Below are 15903 nucleotides of genomic sequence, written 5' to 3'. Positions count from 1 at the left end.
TCACAAATTGCTTGAAATTAATGACAAATTTAAGGGATCATTTTGATATTAATTATTTTCATGGACCACTTTGAAAAAGCCAATTTACCAGCTTTCATTATCTCTCTCTATTTATAAGGTTTGTTCATCATCCTTCATCATAATTTATATGAACCATTGTATAATTTATGTCCATCGTAGAATTTCGCTTTACGTTTTCTTTTCCATACCATATGTGGACTGTTGAGCAAGTGGCCAATTTAAAAAGCTGGTGAAATAATTGATTCCACTTTTGGAATAATAACATACTACTCACGTCGGTATATATTTTAGGGTTAATAGTATTTTACCTCTGTAATATAGGTGATTTTCAGTTTTCCTCCCTGTAAAATATTTTTTTGGGATTCCGTCCTTGTAATTTTATGATTTTTTGGTTTTAGACCTTCATGAAAATTTTTGCCCCCTGTAATTTGAGGAAATTTCGGTTTACCCCCTGCAATTTGAGCAAATTTGGGTTTACCTCTATTAACTTGAGAAAATTTCGGTTTACCCCCTGCCATATCATCGATTTTGTACAGTTAAAATTCATGAAGGACCAAAACCAAAAAACTTCATATTACAAGGACGGAATCCAAGAAAAAAAATTTACTGAGAGAAAACCAAAAATGACCTATATTACAGGGGGTAAAGCACTGTTAACCCTATATTTTATTTTTTGTAAGAACAAATTTAGATTAGTTGAATGAGACACGTCTCTATAGAAAGTTAGAAAAAATTACTAATTTAAGCAAAAATATTCGTGTCTATACAAGTACCAGAGAACAATGGAATCGAGATCGAGCTCAAATCAAAGTGGTGCAAGTTGAGAGTGGTCCTACTAAAGTACCAAGTGCTAACTCAAGTTGGCATTCAGATTAGTATTTTTATCTAAACTTTAACTGGAGTGACTTCTTTATGTGTCAATTAACTCTTAAATCAGAAATTAAATGTGTGTTTGGTTCAACTTTCGATAGAATTGATTGTGACAAAATTGATTTTGGGAGAATTGATTTATGTTTGGATACAATAATGTAGAATTGATTAAACAAAATAAATGTTGTTTGGATAGTTTTTTTTTATCAAAATTGCTTTTGAATGTATAATTACTAAAATGGACATAACTAAATTCAGGTAAATGTGCATAGTTGAATGTATATGTAGATCAATACTAAATGTAGATATATTATTTAATTTAAATAAATAAATTTTCTATATATTAATTTAAAAATAATAAATACAATCATTAAACTAAAAATTTTTAAAAAAATATTTGTTTATATATTTTATATTTTTTGATAAAATATATTTAAGATTAATAATATTAGAGTTAGTTGTCAAAAATGATAAAATATATCTTAAAAAAAAAAAAAGTAAAAGAAAAAATACAGTAAATCTGAATGGGGACACCATAAAGGAAAATTCAAAATTTGGTAATTCATGACCATAAACATTTTTCGGGGGCTAATTTGGTTCATTAAGTTTTCTGATTAAATTTTGTTCATCAAATTAATTACAAAGCAAAAAGAAGGAGAATTGATAAAGGGCAATAAAGGAAAATAATAGGTTGTAACAATCAAAATATAAAATTTAATGTAGAATTGATTCTAGGAAAACCAAAAGCTAGGATTTGTAGCTTCAAGGATAATTGTTTTTGGAGGATAGAAACAATTCTTAAAAGCCAAACCAAACACCATTGAAAACTCAATTTTTCATTTTTGAGGGTTATAGAATCACTTCTTGGTGCTGAAAAGCCAAAACAAACAGGCTCTAAGTCGCTAACAAGATGAATTAGCACCCAGCAATCACCATCAACTTATATTTACGGAACATCATATTTGAACAAGATTACGATATTCATAAATACTTGTTATCATAAAGATTAGATTCAACCTGGTGCTGATTCCCTTGACACGGTATAAGATTCAAAATGTAAGCAAGCATTTTAAAATAGAGAAATGATACTTATACAACTATTTTGTGACAACTTTTAGACAACTTTCTCTCTCATACTCACATTATATTCTTACTCTCTTTCTTCTTTTCTCTCTCTCCATTATTTTTGACCAATAAAAAGAGAGAGAGAAAAAAGTTTTCATGAAAGTTGTTAGCAAATGATTGTTCAAATATCATTTCTCTTTAAAATATTTAACTAAAATAAAATGGTCAGTTTGGTTTATTACTTGGTCACAAATTAAGTACAAGATTGGTTTATTCTAAAAGGTTGATGTGTTGTTTATGGCTGTTAAATTTTAGTTGATCAACTTTGGTTGCTTTTGGTAGGTCTGACACATACTTGTGACAAGTTGAAATTGTCATGAGTTTGGTACATTTGAGTGGTGCAATGGACATGCAAGGAGTCTAATTTTTTATGAGTAAATAGTTAATTTTCCTCCTGAAATTGTAAGTTTCGTCAATTACTCTCTGAAATTAACAAAATTTCAATTACCCTCTGAAATTGCATAACGTTAATCAATTTACCCCTCCGTCAAATTTTTCTGTTAACCGTTTAACGTTATGATCAAATACCCCTCCTGATATTTTGCACTTATGTGCAAAATGCCCCCTAAACTTAAAAATTTAGATTTTTTTTTCTTACAAAAAATCATACATTTAGTTCTTCAAGTAATATATTGTACATATTGTCATAAAAATTCTATTCACAAGAAAATGAATGAATATATGCCAAAGAAATAATGGTTTTGTCATATGCAACATTTTCATTCATATTTATCAACAAAGAGCAAGATAATTTTTTTACAAAGAAGGTAAAACTAAAAACCAAACGTTAAAAAGATATCAAGCTGTTGAAATAAACCAAGACAAGAATGCCATAACAGCAGAAAATTGATATCTATCACATAACTTTGTAGTACAATGTGATCTACCGGCTTCATGCATAAGGTCTATGACATAATCTATTTAACATGCTGCAACTAATAGATATGGCATTTCCTGCATTATAAAAATTATATCATTAATTAAGTTGCAAATTCACAAACCTAAGTCTTGTTTCTTCTTCCTTCTGCAAATATTAACCTATGAATTTTTTTTATGGACACACAATTATCAAAGACTTGTGTACTTTATGACTACATACTCTAACATAATTACCGACTTGTGTAAAAAAAAGTCTTCTATATATGTATACATTTAAACCACTTGAGAGTAACATACCTTCCATAAATATTTATATGACCAATAGCTACATAAACATACATTTCATGCAGATTTATATGATCAATAATTGTTAATTTGTTTGCCTTTAATATCTTCTGAGTCAAGGATTAAAAAAATATAAATTTTCAAGTTTAGAGGGCATTTTGCACATAAGTGCAAAATTTCAGAGGGGTATTTGATCATAACCGTAAACAGTTAACAGAAAAATTTGACGGAATGGGTAAATTGATTAACGTTATGCAATTTCAGGTGGGTAATTGACGAAACCTAGAATTTCAAGGGGAAAATTAACCATTTACTCAATTGTATATATATTGAAAGTATTATTACATTGCGGTTGTTGTTTTCATCGCTTGAAAGAAATCATTTGGTACAATACAATGGATGTCCACTCACCTCTCTTGTGTTTTAATCATGCTGGTGAATAGTAAAAAGCTATTGCTTGATTAATAAGTGTTTACAACTTTTCCTCAAAGAGAAGTGCTAGGATAATTTCACATTTTTTTGGGTACAATATAATTTCACATTATTTATCAAGGATGGTAGTTAAATCCATTTTCTTGATTTCACAAAAATAGAAATAGACGTCATTCCTATTAAGAGGAATGACGGGGGACGTTATCTTTTCAACGATTTTTCTAACACTTATTTTTTTTTATTGGATAAAATTAATGTATGTCTCACCACGTTAAATGAGATAATATATGTCTCATCACTTTAAGTGAGATTCATTTCCAAAATGTGAGATCGACCTTAATTTAAGCCAATGAAAGAGTAAATGTTAGATAAAGTATTAAGAAAAAGGTGTTGTCAGCACTATAAAATTATTGTAAAAGTATGCTTAGAATAGTAGCATTAAGTGTGCATATAGAATACTCAATTTTTGCTTATATTTGAGTCCAACAAATATATGCATTTTTTTTTTTTTTGCTTGAAATTAAGTTTGAATTTGTACTATTTTCTTGCAAACTGTTTTTCCTACCAATTTTTATAGCTCTTTTTTTAAGAACTATGCTATATGTTTTTAATGGAATAAAATTTAGATTAAGTCAAATCTCATGCAGGGATTACGATAGAATTTTTTTTTTTTTTGGAATATTTACGATAGAATTTACGTATAACCTATCAATTGCTAAATTTTGGACTAGAATTCAAGTTGCAAGTGTATATGTTTTTAATTCTTAAACCTTTAACTTCTCTCAAAAAAAAAATTCTTAACCCTTTAACTGAATATGAACCATTAATTATAACTAGTAAAAGAACAATAAGACACAATATCACTTATTATTATTCAACTTATTAAGTACTCCCAAAAAAACATATTAAGTACCATTCCTTTACTTGTATGTTTTTGATTGGTTTGGACAACGATTTTAATCAAGATCAAATAAAATTAGCACACAAACACCCCTAGGTGTTCTTTCAAAAAAAAAAACACCCCTAGGTGCAACTTAAACAATTCTAATCATACGCTTTTACCATATTTCATCTACACATTTTCTTTCATAAAATTAAATATGGTATCATGAACCTAATTGTTTGAAGTTGATAATTTTCTTTGACCTCGTAGAAATTGCGAATATAAACAAACACCCTTGACTCTCTATTAAAAAAAACAATTACCATTAAGAAGAAGAAAAAAAACTACCTTTGACTCTGTTTAATGATTCATATTTTAAAATATCTTTCAATTAATTTTTATATTTCAATGAAAGTTTTTTTTGACAAACTTTTAAAAAATAGTAACTTTTACATTTCAATGATAATATAAAAATTATGAATCATATTTTTTTTTATGAAAACAACAAATAAGTTAGGGGACCAAAAGTTCAATTAAGCTAAATACCTTCTTGGGTCCTTTAAATTTCACGTTTATTTCAGATAGGTCTTTTAAATTTCTAAGGTTATAGATAAGTCTTTTAAATTTCAAGTTTGTTTCGAGGTATTTGGCTTTTTATTATCATTGAACAAGTTCTATGAAAAGTACTTTTGAGAATGCACTAATATATTACTTTTTTATGAGATGAATAAGATCACTTTTGTATTTTTTTTTCTCCTTTATTTGAGTCTGAACATATAGCCTGTAACTTCTTATATCTTAACTTAAATTAGTTAAATTACTCAACTCCCAAAGAAGGTTAATTGCATTTAACTCAATATTTTAAAAGTATAAAATTATTTATTTGGGTCAAGATAAATTGCATTGAAAGAATATATTTACATTTTGAAAAGTTTGACTATAAAGTTTCAAGATATTTTTATCATATCTATTTTCTTTACTAGGGTGCTTGATACATTTGTTAGCATTTTATTAGTTATTTTCCCTTATAAGGGATAATTACACTGACCTTTTTCGAGGTTTATTAAAATGACACAAACATCCCTTCTAATTTTAAAACTAACACTAACCTCCCTTATGTTCTAATGAAATAGACAAACACCTCCCTTTCTTACTAAAATCATTAACTTTCCGTCAATTTTCTATTTTCGATTAGTTTGATGGATCTCTCTGTCACCGTCAGATAGATAACAACCACCACCAAAGACAGCGAACAATAAACCTCGATCATTGCTCACCATTTTGTCCTCTTTTCATCAATAAGGTGATCTTGTTCTTGTTCTATGTTGACAAGGTATTTGGAGATCAACCTCTTTTGTCATTGCTTATCTTATGTGGAGAAAAGGACAGAGCTTTAAGGATGCTTTTCAATTTCAATATTATGTGAATAATGCTCGCGTTACAAATCCTAACATGGGTACAGTGTCAGAAAAGAGTAGTAAATGTAAATTTAAGTGCAAATGCTAAAGTTATGCCTTCAAGTCCTAATTATGTTCTCAGGATGTTATAGAATGGCTCCTCATTTGGTACCTGAAATGGTGATAAGTCAATTAAACATCAAATGTAGATCGTTTGATTCTTGTGACGCTTTTAGTGTTCATGTTTCTTCTGCTATATATGTTTGAATTTTAAAAATTGTAGTTCTGTTATGCAAGATCAGCAGCTATGTTGGTCTGGTCATTCATTGTGAGAAAATAAATGCTTCAAATTATAACATCTGTGAAAATGAAGAGGGAATGAATTTTTTGGTTGTTTGCCCTAAAAACAAACAGTTTGACAGAGAATTAACAATGTTAATATAAAAGGGAGGTGTTTGTTTATTTGATAGAAACTTAAGGGATGTTAGTGTTAGTTTTAAAACTAGAGGGGTCTAACTATCATTTTAATAAACTTTAGGGGAGGTGAATGTAATTTTCCCTTATAATAAAGATGTTTTTGTGAGCTTATATGGAAAAGTCAGATTTCGAACTCCGGATACCTTCATTTCTACATTTAATTTGATAAAAAAAGAAAGATACGTATGTAGATTAACGTTGACATTGTTCTAAATAGATGTTAGATAAAAGAATACTTATGATTCAACTTCAAGAGTTTGATATAGTTGTAAAATGATATATATTAAATTGGGGTGATAATCATTTTGGTGTTTAAATATGTAACGAGTAAACACTAGAATCTTAAAGGACTAATACGATAATATTATTGAATCATTATAACGTAAGAGATCATATTGACTAACATAATGCACAATTAAAGACAATTCTAAAATTTCGATACATCCGAAGACTATTATAGCTACTCGCTATACATTAATAGATCAAAATGATTATTACCTTTAAAAAAAAAAAATAGAGGCAGATTTCAGATTCAAGCTTTGGTAAAAAATTACTACCTCCTTTCCTTTTTAATTGTCATTTTTTGATATTTTACACAAACCAAGACAATCAATAATTATTATTACTTTTGCTGCAATAAGTTATACTTTTACTATAATGATCTTATTCATTTAACATCTCATTTCATATATATCTCTTTCCGCAATAAATAATAAGGATAATATTGGTAAAACAACATTTAATATTGCATTGAACTTTGAAAGTGACAGTTAAATAAGAATAAAAATTTTCTCCAAAAAATTGATTTGTTGTAATAATATCCGAAAAAAAAGGACATCACACTCCCCTCAAAAAAAAAAAAAAAAGGACATTACACGTTTTGGTATCTCTCCGAGTAGACATTAGTCATCTCTCTCCCGCGAACCCAATTATTACACAAAGAAGCGGCGTCGTTTTGTCCTACATTCCAGCACACGATTCAAACGGAATAAACTTTCCATCTCTTCTCCAAAACTTTTCTTCGATTTTCTCGAGAAAATCCACAATAGTCTCCGCAAAATCCTCCACATAAATTCCTCACAATCATGGACCGGAGAAGAACCGAGAGTCCAGTCTACACGCGGCAGTGGAGCGGCAATTCAAGCAGCACCGGATCATCATCGCCGGTGATGTCGCCGGCGCATCCTCAATCACGGCTCGGTCCTACTTCCACCGGTCTCTCCACCATCAAACGCACTCAAAACGTCGCCGCTAAAGCCGCCGCACAGCGTCTCGCTCGTGTCATGGCGTCTCAAACCGTCGACGACGACGACGACGACGACGATCTCGATTTCCGTTACAGTGCTCCGCCTCCTTCCGCTCTTTCCTCTTTCTCCAGTAACAGAAATTCCAGTGCTAATGCTAACTCCATCCCTCCGATTTCCGTTGCGAGACCGAATAGATCTCCTTCTCCTGCGGTAATTCTCGGCGTTTTGATTCAATTACGTGCTTGTTTGCATGAATTCGTCTTTTGACTTGTTGAAAAAGAAAATAATGATCGGAATTCAACACAATTTTGAGCTTAGTGAACTTTTGTTGGTAATTTGATGCTAAGAATAGTGATTAAGTGAGATCTGATCTGATTTATGGACTGATTTTGTAGATTATGAATTTTATTCGAATTTTTGTTGAGAGATTCTGGTTGAGCTAATAAGATTTTGATGTTTTTATTAGTTAGGTCGGAACTTTGTAGAGCATACTCAATCAGTTCGTTCATCATCAGCTGGAAGACCGGCGGTTTCAGTTCGATCAGCAGCAGCAGCAGCACCGGTGGTGCCGCCTCCGAAATCCACTATACGAACACCTATGGCTGTACCTCCGATAGATCCTCCAACAATTAGGAATAAAGAGAAGAGGTAGTGTGCAATTTTTAATCACTTTAATTGTTTTAGTTTTTCAGCTGCGGCATATATTAGTAAGTTTTTGTGTTTTGTAGAGCTTTCAGGTTGAGCTAATAATAGTATTATAATATCCTTGCAGAGTTTGTGTTTTTGTATTATAATACTGTATAGCTGATTTATGATAAATTTAGAAGAGCTAGACATGACATGCAAAACACTTGTTAAACTACTTACAATGGTTTGTTGTTTGAAATTTCTATAAATTAATACGGTTTTTGTAGGGTTTGACTGTATAATCTCTGAACATTTGAAATATTTATCTTTATGGTTTGTATCGGAGTTAGGGGAGAGAAGGAAAAGAGAGATAAATATTCTCACCTTGTTTGGGAGAATATTATTGGAGGGGAGGAAAGAGAATGCTTATGATTGATATTTGGGGAAATTACACTGAAGTCTCTTTAAACGACACAAACACCCCTTCTATTTTAAGAATACACACTAATCTCCCTTAAGTTTTTATGAAATAGAGAAAATCCCCCCTTCTCCCTCAACAATGCTTAATACCGTTTGTTTGTCAGGTAGAAAGAAAAATAGAAAGCTAATTTATCTATCACTAACATCACATTATTAACTCACACGGTTGCCAAAATGTGCTTCCAGTATCATTCAATTACATCAATTACTTCATCCAATGACCCCTTCTTCTTGTGTTATGCATAATGTCATCTCCATTTGTGTGAAGACCAAAAAAAATACCCTAATTTAAAGAACAAGAGGGTGAGGATGATATCAATCCAATGTAGAAAGAGAACGAAATAGTTTAACCAAGTGATTTAGGCAAGGATGATATAAATCCCATTTAGAAAGCGAACGTGGGAAAATGTGGATGAGTGCTTTAATTTTTTTTATTTTGATAAGTATGCTTTAATAATTTTTCGAAAAACAAAATTGACGGAAGATGACTGAAGTTTAACGGCAGGGAAGGTTTATGCTAAATAAGAAAGTAGAGGGGGTGTGAGTAACATTTAGTTAAACCTCAAGGGAGGTGATTGTATTTTTCCCTTGATATTTTGTTTAGTTTGAGATACTATAAAAGGAGGAAAAGGATTTTAGAGAATTTTCCAAAACCCTCTAAAATCCTTCCCAAATATTTTTTCTGGGTTCACCCATATTTGAGGGTTATAATTATACGGAGAAAAGTAACCTCTCATACAAGGTGAGGGGACTATCACCCATTTCCGGTCCCTTTCCTCTGTCCTTTCACCCCAAAGGCCTGCCTTCCCTCCCCTCCTAAATCCAAAAGATTGGAAGCTGTTGTAATGGATAGTTATTTGAAGGTTCAAAACACTCTGTTCTCTAAATAAAAGTAATAAAGTGGGTTGACATGCAGTGTAAACTGAGCCATCAGTGATTCAGTCGAAGTTAGTGTGTTTCTCTTATCATTATCTTATTTATTTTGGACATATGTAAGAGGAATTATATTTTACCATCTTGCTCCTTATTTTCTGATCAGATTTATTAGGAGGTCGAGTATTTGGGATCTAGTCTTTATTTAGTCAAAAATTACCTCTGCATGTGCATGCAATTGATTCCTTTTTATTTATGAATGATCTCAATCTGTATTTTATTTATGGACATCATATATCTATCTATATCAGTGTGTATGTGTACTGCACTACAGTTGACTCAATCTTTGAATTTTAATCATTGGTTGATGATTTCAGGTTTCCACCAGACATCACTATCAGGCAACTTAACTCCAAAGACACGGGAGATCAGCGCGAAGCTTCTGCGCTCCGTGATGAAGTATAGTATTTACATGCATCAATTTGTCTCCAAAAATTTAATCTGTTGATCCTTGTAGTTGGTTATGTTAATTCTCAAGCTTTAAGTAGATTTTGTATTGCAATTCTTAAATGATGAGTTTTAAAGCTGATTCTTATTGATATTGCAGCTTGATATGCTACAAGAAGAGAATGATGCTTTATTAGAAAAGGTATGCTTTCTCACACCGAAACAAATCAGTTCTTATTCATTTCTTATGATGTTGAATGTAAACACGTGGTTATACTCAGCTAAGACTAGCAGAGGAAAAACGCCAAGAAGTGGAGACCCGATCCAGGGAACTTGAGAAACAGGTGAGATTATTTGCTACTTATTAACTTTGAAACTGTTAGGCATATGCCTGAGCATAAAATCAGAAGTTAACTAAGTTTCATGGTTGTAAGGGGAAACCCTTGTAAACACTTTTCTGGTTGCTAACAGTAATCTCAATACCATAGTTTAGATGCCATATTTTGCACAATCACTATGCTTTTGTTCTTAGTGGTTTGTACACGTATGAAATAAGATCTACTTAACATATAAAAGTTGCTTCGTTTTTATAGCTTTCACTGTGCATGCTATGATATGTGTCTCCTTGTTCGTTTTGGTTTTGGCAGGTTGCTTCTCTTGGAGAAGGTGTATCCCTGGAAGCCAAACTGCTGAGCAGGTAACCTAGCTTTAAATTCCCTTATATGCTGGTCGGATCTGAAACTATTTTGTTAATTTTTTGTTCATGGCTTTTGTTTGGTATATTTGCAGGAAAGAAGCTGCTTTGCGTCAAAGAGAGGTATGCACTAAGAATGGGTATTAGACATGGCAGAATTATGAAATTATTGATAATAAGAAATTTTAAGTGCTTGATCACCCTTGCTTGATAAGCCACTATACTAGCTCTTCAAGTTTTAATTCAGTATTATTGAGAAGGATGCATGTATGCATATTTGTGTAAAGGGACATGATTTGTCGGCGGTTTTGCAGCTGATTGTACAAACTTGTTTTTTTTTGTACCTAAAGCTCTGTTTCCAGTTGCAGTTATATTGTTTCTTAAATTATGTGTTTCGAGCAACAAGTTCGTAAATGCTGGTTCACTCAAAGAATATCCTTGGAGTACTCAATATTTTTGTCACAGGCTGCTCTCATGGCTGCAAAACAAACACGGAATGAAAGGGATGAGGATCTCACAGCCCTTCGTGTCGAAATTCAGGTAGTTTTGAAGGAACTGTGAATTTCTTTTCATGTTTTAGTTGTACCACGTACCTGGTCTGGTCAATATTCTCTGGTACAAGTTATAGCTTCTATTTTCTTTGTTCAGAACCTAAAAGATGACGCTGCAGCAGCAGAGGAACAACGGCAAGAAGCCGAAGCCGAAGCAAAGGCTCTTCGATCAATGACGCAGAGAATGATTTTGACCCAAGAAGAAATGGTCAGTATTTTTCATTAAAACGAGAATTAACAAGTATTTACTTTTTCCGTCGGTCTCAATTCATCTTTTTTATGTCTTTTAGGAGGAAGTGGTCCTGAAGAGATGCTGGCTTGCTCGCTACTGGGGTCTTTCTGTAAAACATGGTAACAACTTGTGCTCTCTACTTTCTGCAGAAAAAGAAAATCTCAGTCTTCAATTAATTATTTTTTCTTTGATCTGAAAAAACACAAGTTACAAAGATATGAGAATCATATATTGAAAAGGTCTGTTCATCTATTACTGCTAAGATACGAGTGCTTATAATTTATGTGGCCTGTTACTTCCATGCTTTTAAGGCATATGTGCAGATATAGCACAGTCCAAGTATGAACATTGGTCTTCTTTAGCTCCTCTTCCTTTTGAACTTGTCATCTCTGCTGGACAAAAGGCTAAGGAGGAATCTTGGAACAAAAGTGAGCATGAGTTGGTAGTCTAAACTTTAGTTTGAATAATTTATCTCTTACATTAGTTACAGTACATTAATTAAACAGCATGGACTAGGTACTGATGGTTCAGATAGAAGCCAAACTGTTCGTGATATAAATGATCTTGCCGGGGAAGGAAACATAGAGAGTATGCTTTCAGTTGAGATGGGTTTGAGGGAACTTGCTTCTTTGAAGGTTCTTAATGAATATTATTTAAGTTGATTATTTGTTTGTTTTGTTGTTTGTGTTCGTACAGAGGGATACCTCTGATTGTAAGGAGCTGGTATCTACCACACATAATTTCGGTTCCTACTTCCCATCAATATTTAAATAAAATTATTATTTTTAGGTTGAGGATGCCGTTGTGCTTGCATTAGCCCAACACAGACGCCCAAATTTGATTCGGCAGTCTGTTTTAGGTAAGATGATTATGTCTTTCTCAAATCTTATTTTTCTACTCTTCTGGTTAATTGATTTAATTACTCTCAACTCTTTCATTTGATCTGTGACACCTATCTATATTCCACCTGCAGCTGGTACAATTCTTACCATATTAACTGGATTATTTCATTTCCTTTTTTGTTTGATTGAGGCAGTGTTTTAGTGTAATGATTTGTCATATGTGGATGTGATAGAAACCGGTACCAGAATCTTTGAGTTTTTTTTTTTTTTTTTTTTTGAGTTTAGCAATGAGAGGGTTATATTTTGTATTGTTCTTATTCATGTGACTGAAAGGTCACGGGTTCAAGTTTTGGAAACAACCTCTTGTGTAAAACACAGGGTAAGGCTGCATACAATACACCAAAAATGGTGGGACCCCTTCCCAGACCTGCGTATGCGGGAACTTTGTGCACCGGGCTGCCCTTGTTCTTATTTATGTGCTCATTTTTTAATTATTTTCTCAACATCTATTGTTATGTTAGTGTTCCAATGCAGAATGGTTTTGTAGAAGATGATTTGATATATAATTTTTGTTTGCTTGTTTTAATTTTATTTTCAGATTCCAAATCACCTGGTGATGCTAAATATTCGGAAGCATTTGGTAAGCATTAAGTTGTCAACTTTGGTTTTTTAGTTTCATTTGATGTTACTGATTCTTTTAATTTCAGTATGGGATGGGATTTATGCTTTTATTGTGTTTAATTTGGTGTGCTTTAGTGGTGTTAAATTTGTAGATATAAAAACCCTTGTGAAATGTTACAATTGTCTAGGTTGTCCATGACCACTTGCATTATAGAATGTATTTGTTTACCTTTGTTAAATAGTCCCACATCTGATAAGAGATGGCCTGACAACGTGTTAATAAGTGGGGGCAATCCTCACCTCACAAGCCGGTTTTGTGGGGTTGTGTAAGACCCAACCACGATTTCTAAGATGGTATCAGAGCCTCCTTCAAGATATCCACGCTCCACCAGATGTTGGCGTGTTAAATTGTCCCACATCGGATAAGAGATGGTCTGGCAATGTGTTTATAAGTGGGGGCAATCCTCACCTCACAAGCCGGTTTTGTGGGGTTGTATGAGACCCAACCACGATTTCTTAGAGCCTTTACCTAGTAAAATGTTGCTTATATATTTTTCAGTAACTTCTCTATATTCTTCTTCTTTTCGATTGGTGGGGACCGGGAAATTAGGATTGACTTTGGACAAATACACACGCAACGCAATATACACGACCTACTATTTATGGAATTACTTCTTCTATGGGATAAGCTTTATGCACGAGGCACTGGCTACCAGTGTATTTTTGCTTGTATATTAGATAGACATGGCTGCATTTAGCCGTTAATTTATAAATGGAAATGTGTATGGAAGACCGCCTGATGATAATATGTTAATTTTCTGTTATCTGTTTCCTCCAGAATTAAGTGAAGAGGAAGCCGAAGACGTTCTTTTCAAAGAGGTTGGTTGCTTCTGCTTTGAAGATTCTGAAACTTTGTACGATGCAATCTATGAAATTGTAATACCTGTCCTTAAAATGTTGTTGCGGAATTTTCATTTCTACTAGCATTAGTGTTGTGGTTAAAGCTTGTGTAAATGTTCTCTTAAAATCAGCAATCAGTTATCTGACAAAAATTTGCGATCTTTTTTTAATATCCCCTCTGCTGAAGTCAGATTTATTTTTTAGGAAATTCAGTGGATTGATTTTGTTTTTTTTCTTTCTCATTAACTACAATCCTTGAGATGAAATATTGAGTGGACGCTCCTATAATCATGTTTTGGATGACCAATTTATAAGCTACAAATATTTGCAGGCATGGTTAACTTATTTTTGGAGGAGAGCTTTATTTCATGGTGTGGAGGAAGATATTGCAGAAGACAGGCTTCGGTTTTGGATTGCCCGCAGTGGACAATCACCAACTTCACATGATGCTGTTGATGGTAAGCTCATCATTCTTATTATCTTCTTTTCTGGTTCCGAAGAGAGTAATGTGTTCTTTAGCTACAAGTGAATGGTGTTTGAAACTACCGGGTGCAAGGGCATTAGTATATACATAGTTTTTGAAATTATTAGTCAACAAACCTCATTTTTAGGCTTGATTTGATCTAAACTTGAAGTACTTATTATGTTAACCATCTTCGCGTTTGACAATGAGCAGTTATTTTTATAGCTACGGCACCAGGAACCTTGAATTATTCTAATTACCCTTTGAATTTAAATGGTTTTTATTTAAAAATATTTAGAAGATTAGTGTAGCATGACAGTCTCCACATTGCTCATTTGCCCCATATGCATGACTATGAATTTTTGTGTGGCAAATGGCATTGAGTTATTTAATACAAGGGAGCTAAAAATACTTGATATACTGAATGTCTAGATATTTGACTACCAAATGGGAAACAACAAAGTACTATTGAATTTCATTTAGATCATTTCATGCCTTAGGTATTACTTTGTTTTTTTCCATACTATTTTGTTTGGATTTTAGATTTCTTGACAATCATGGGAATTAGTGATATTAATGGCATGTAGTAAACAAAAACGAAATTTCTTGCATGTACGGGTGCTTTGTCAAATCCATGTTCAGTTGTATTCTATTTGTGCCTGAGTTAGTCGTGTGAGTTGAGTTGTGGTCAAACCGGCCAGGTGCTTCCTATTTTGTTTTGTTTTCTTATCTGAATCTGCAACATTACCAATCAGCCACAATTCAGAAACTGGTCAAGTAAGATATCTGTGATGTCTGTAATGTTATTGTTGGGTTGGGGAGGTAAATATGGGAAATTCAAAGAGAGATTTGGTGTTGTTATGTGCTCAAATGTTTAATTTGTATTGCTTTGAAGTAAATGAATGTTTTGTATATGAACTCCTCTGTTCATTCTGTTTCCTTCTAGTTGAGCGAGATTTGTTGGAGTTGAGGAAGCTGGGTATAGAACAGCAACTTTGGGAAGCTTCTCGCAAGGGAATTGATCAGCCTTCAGAGTCAGCACTTGCCAATCATAAGCCTGCCTCCGACTCAGACACATCATCGTGATTGTCCGACCCTTGATTCTTTGGCCTGCTTGTATATTTTTGTTTAGTTTTCTATACAAGTTTTCTTTTTTCTTTTCTTTTCTGTACACCATGTTTTCAACATTATATTTGGGTCTAATACCAGAGGAAGTAAGAATTTTTAAGTTGGAAGGAAAGGAAGACAGTGTTTGTGATAATAAATTACATGAAACTGAGATTCTTTTCCTCATTCTTTTAATTGAATTTTGTAACTTGAGTAGCTTGTTTTGTTAAAATTTACAGTTAGTTTGCTTAGTTGTTTGCTTTTTACTGGAGTGGATTAGTTAATTTTTTGAGAAGATTTGAACGAACGTGGGAGAAATCTTCTAATGCGGCTGTGCACGTTATTAAAGATCACACCGCAATTGCGGATGTTGACCATCCGCCTTCTCAGATGAGTTCAATGCGCAATTCACAATACTTGCCTTGGCTGTAGTTTAAAATCATCTTAGTA

The 15903-nt window shown here is 32.7% G+C and overlaps 1 protein-coding gene across 3 annotated transcripts; it reads left to right on the top strand.

Moving 5' to 3' along the window:
- The first annotated feature begins 7243 nt into the window (after positions 1-7243).
- LOC25491147 (coiled-coil domain-containing protein SCD2) lies at positions 7244-15669 on the top strand. 3 transcript variants are annotated; one of them, XM_013606203.3, is made up of 17 exons: positions 7247-7826; positions 8083-8264; positions 9974-10055; positions 10204-10245; positions 10325-10387; positions 10691-10740; positions 10833-10860; positions 11203-11277; positions 11386-11496; positions 11579-11639; positions 11832-11948; positions 12037-12155; positions 12310-12379; positions 12961-13002; positions 13822-13862; positions 14215-14341; positions 15293-15669. In XM_013606203.3, the coding sequence occupies exons 1-17, from the start codon at positions 7455-7457 to the stop codon at positions 15430-15432; spliced, it is 1722 nt and encodes a 573-aa protein (XP_013461657.1). In that variant the 5' UTR covers positions 7247-7454; the 3' UTR covers positions 15433-15669. The 3 variants fall into 3 exon arrangements, with proteins under 3 accessions (XP_039687668.1, XP_013461657.1, XP_013461658.1); XM_013606204.3 differs by having other exon boundaries at positions 7684-7826; positions 8087-8264; XM_039831734.1 differs by lacking the exon at positions 13822-13862 and having other exon boundaries at positions 7244-7826.
- The last annotated feature ends 234 nt before the right edge of the window (positions 15670-15903 follow it).

Source organism: Medicago truncatula, chromosome 3 (assembly GCF_003473485.1).
Source record: "Medicago truncatula cultivar Jemalong A17 chromosome 3, MtrunA17r5.0-ANR, whole genome shotgun sequence".
Taxonomy (NCBI): Eukaryota; Viridiplantae; Streptophyta; class Magnoliopsida; order Fabales; family Fabaceae; genus Medicago; species Medicago truncatula.
This window is presented reverse-complemented; position numbering and strand designations above follow the sequence as displayed.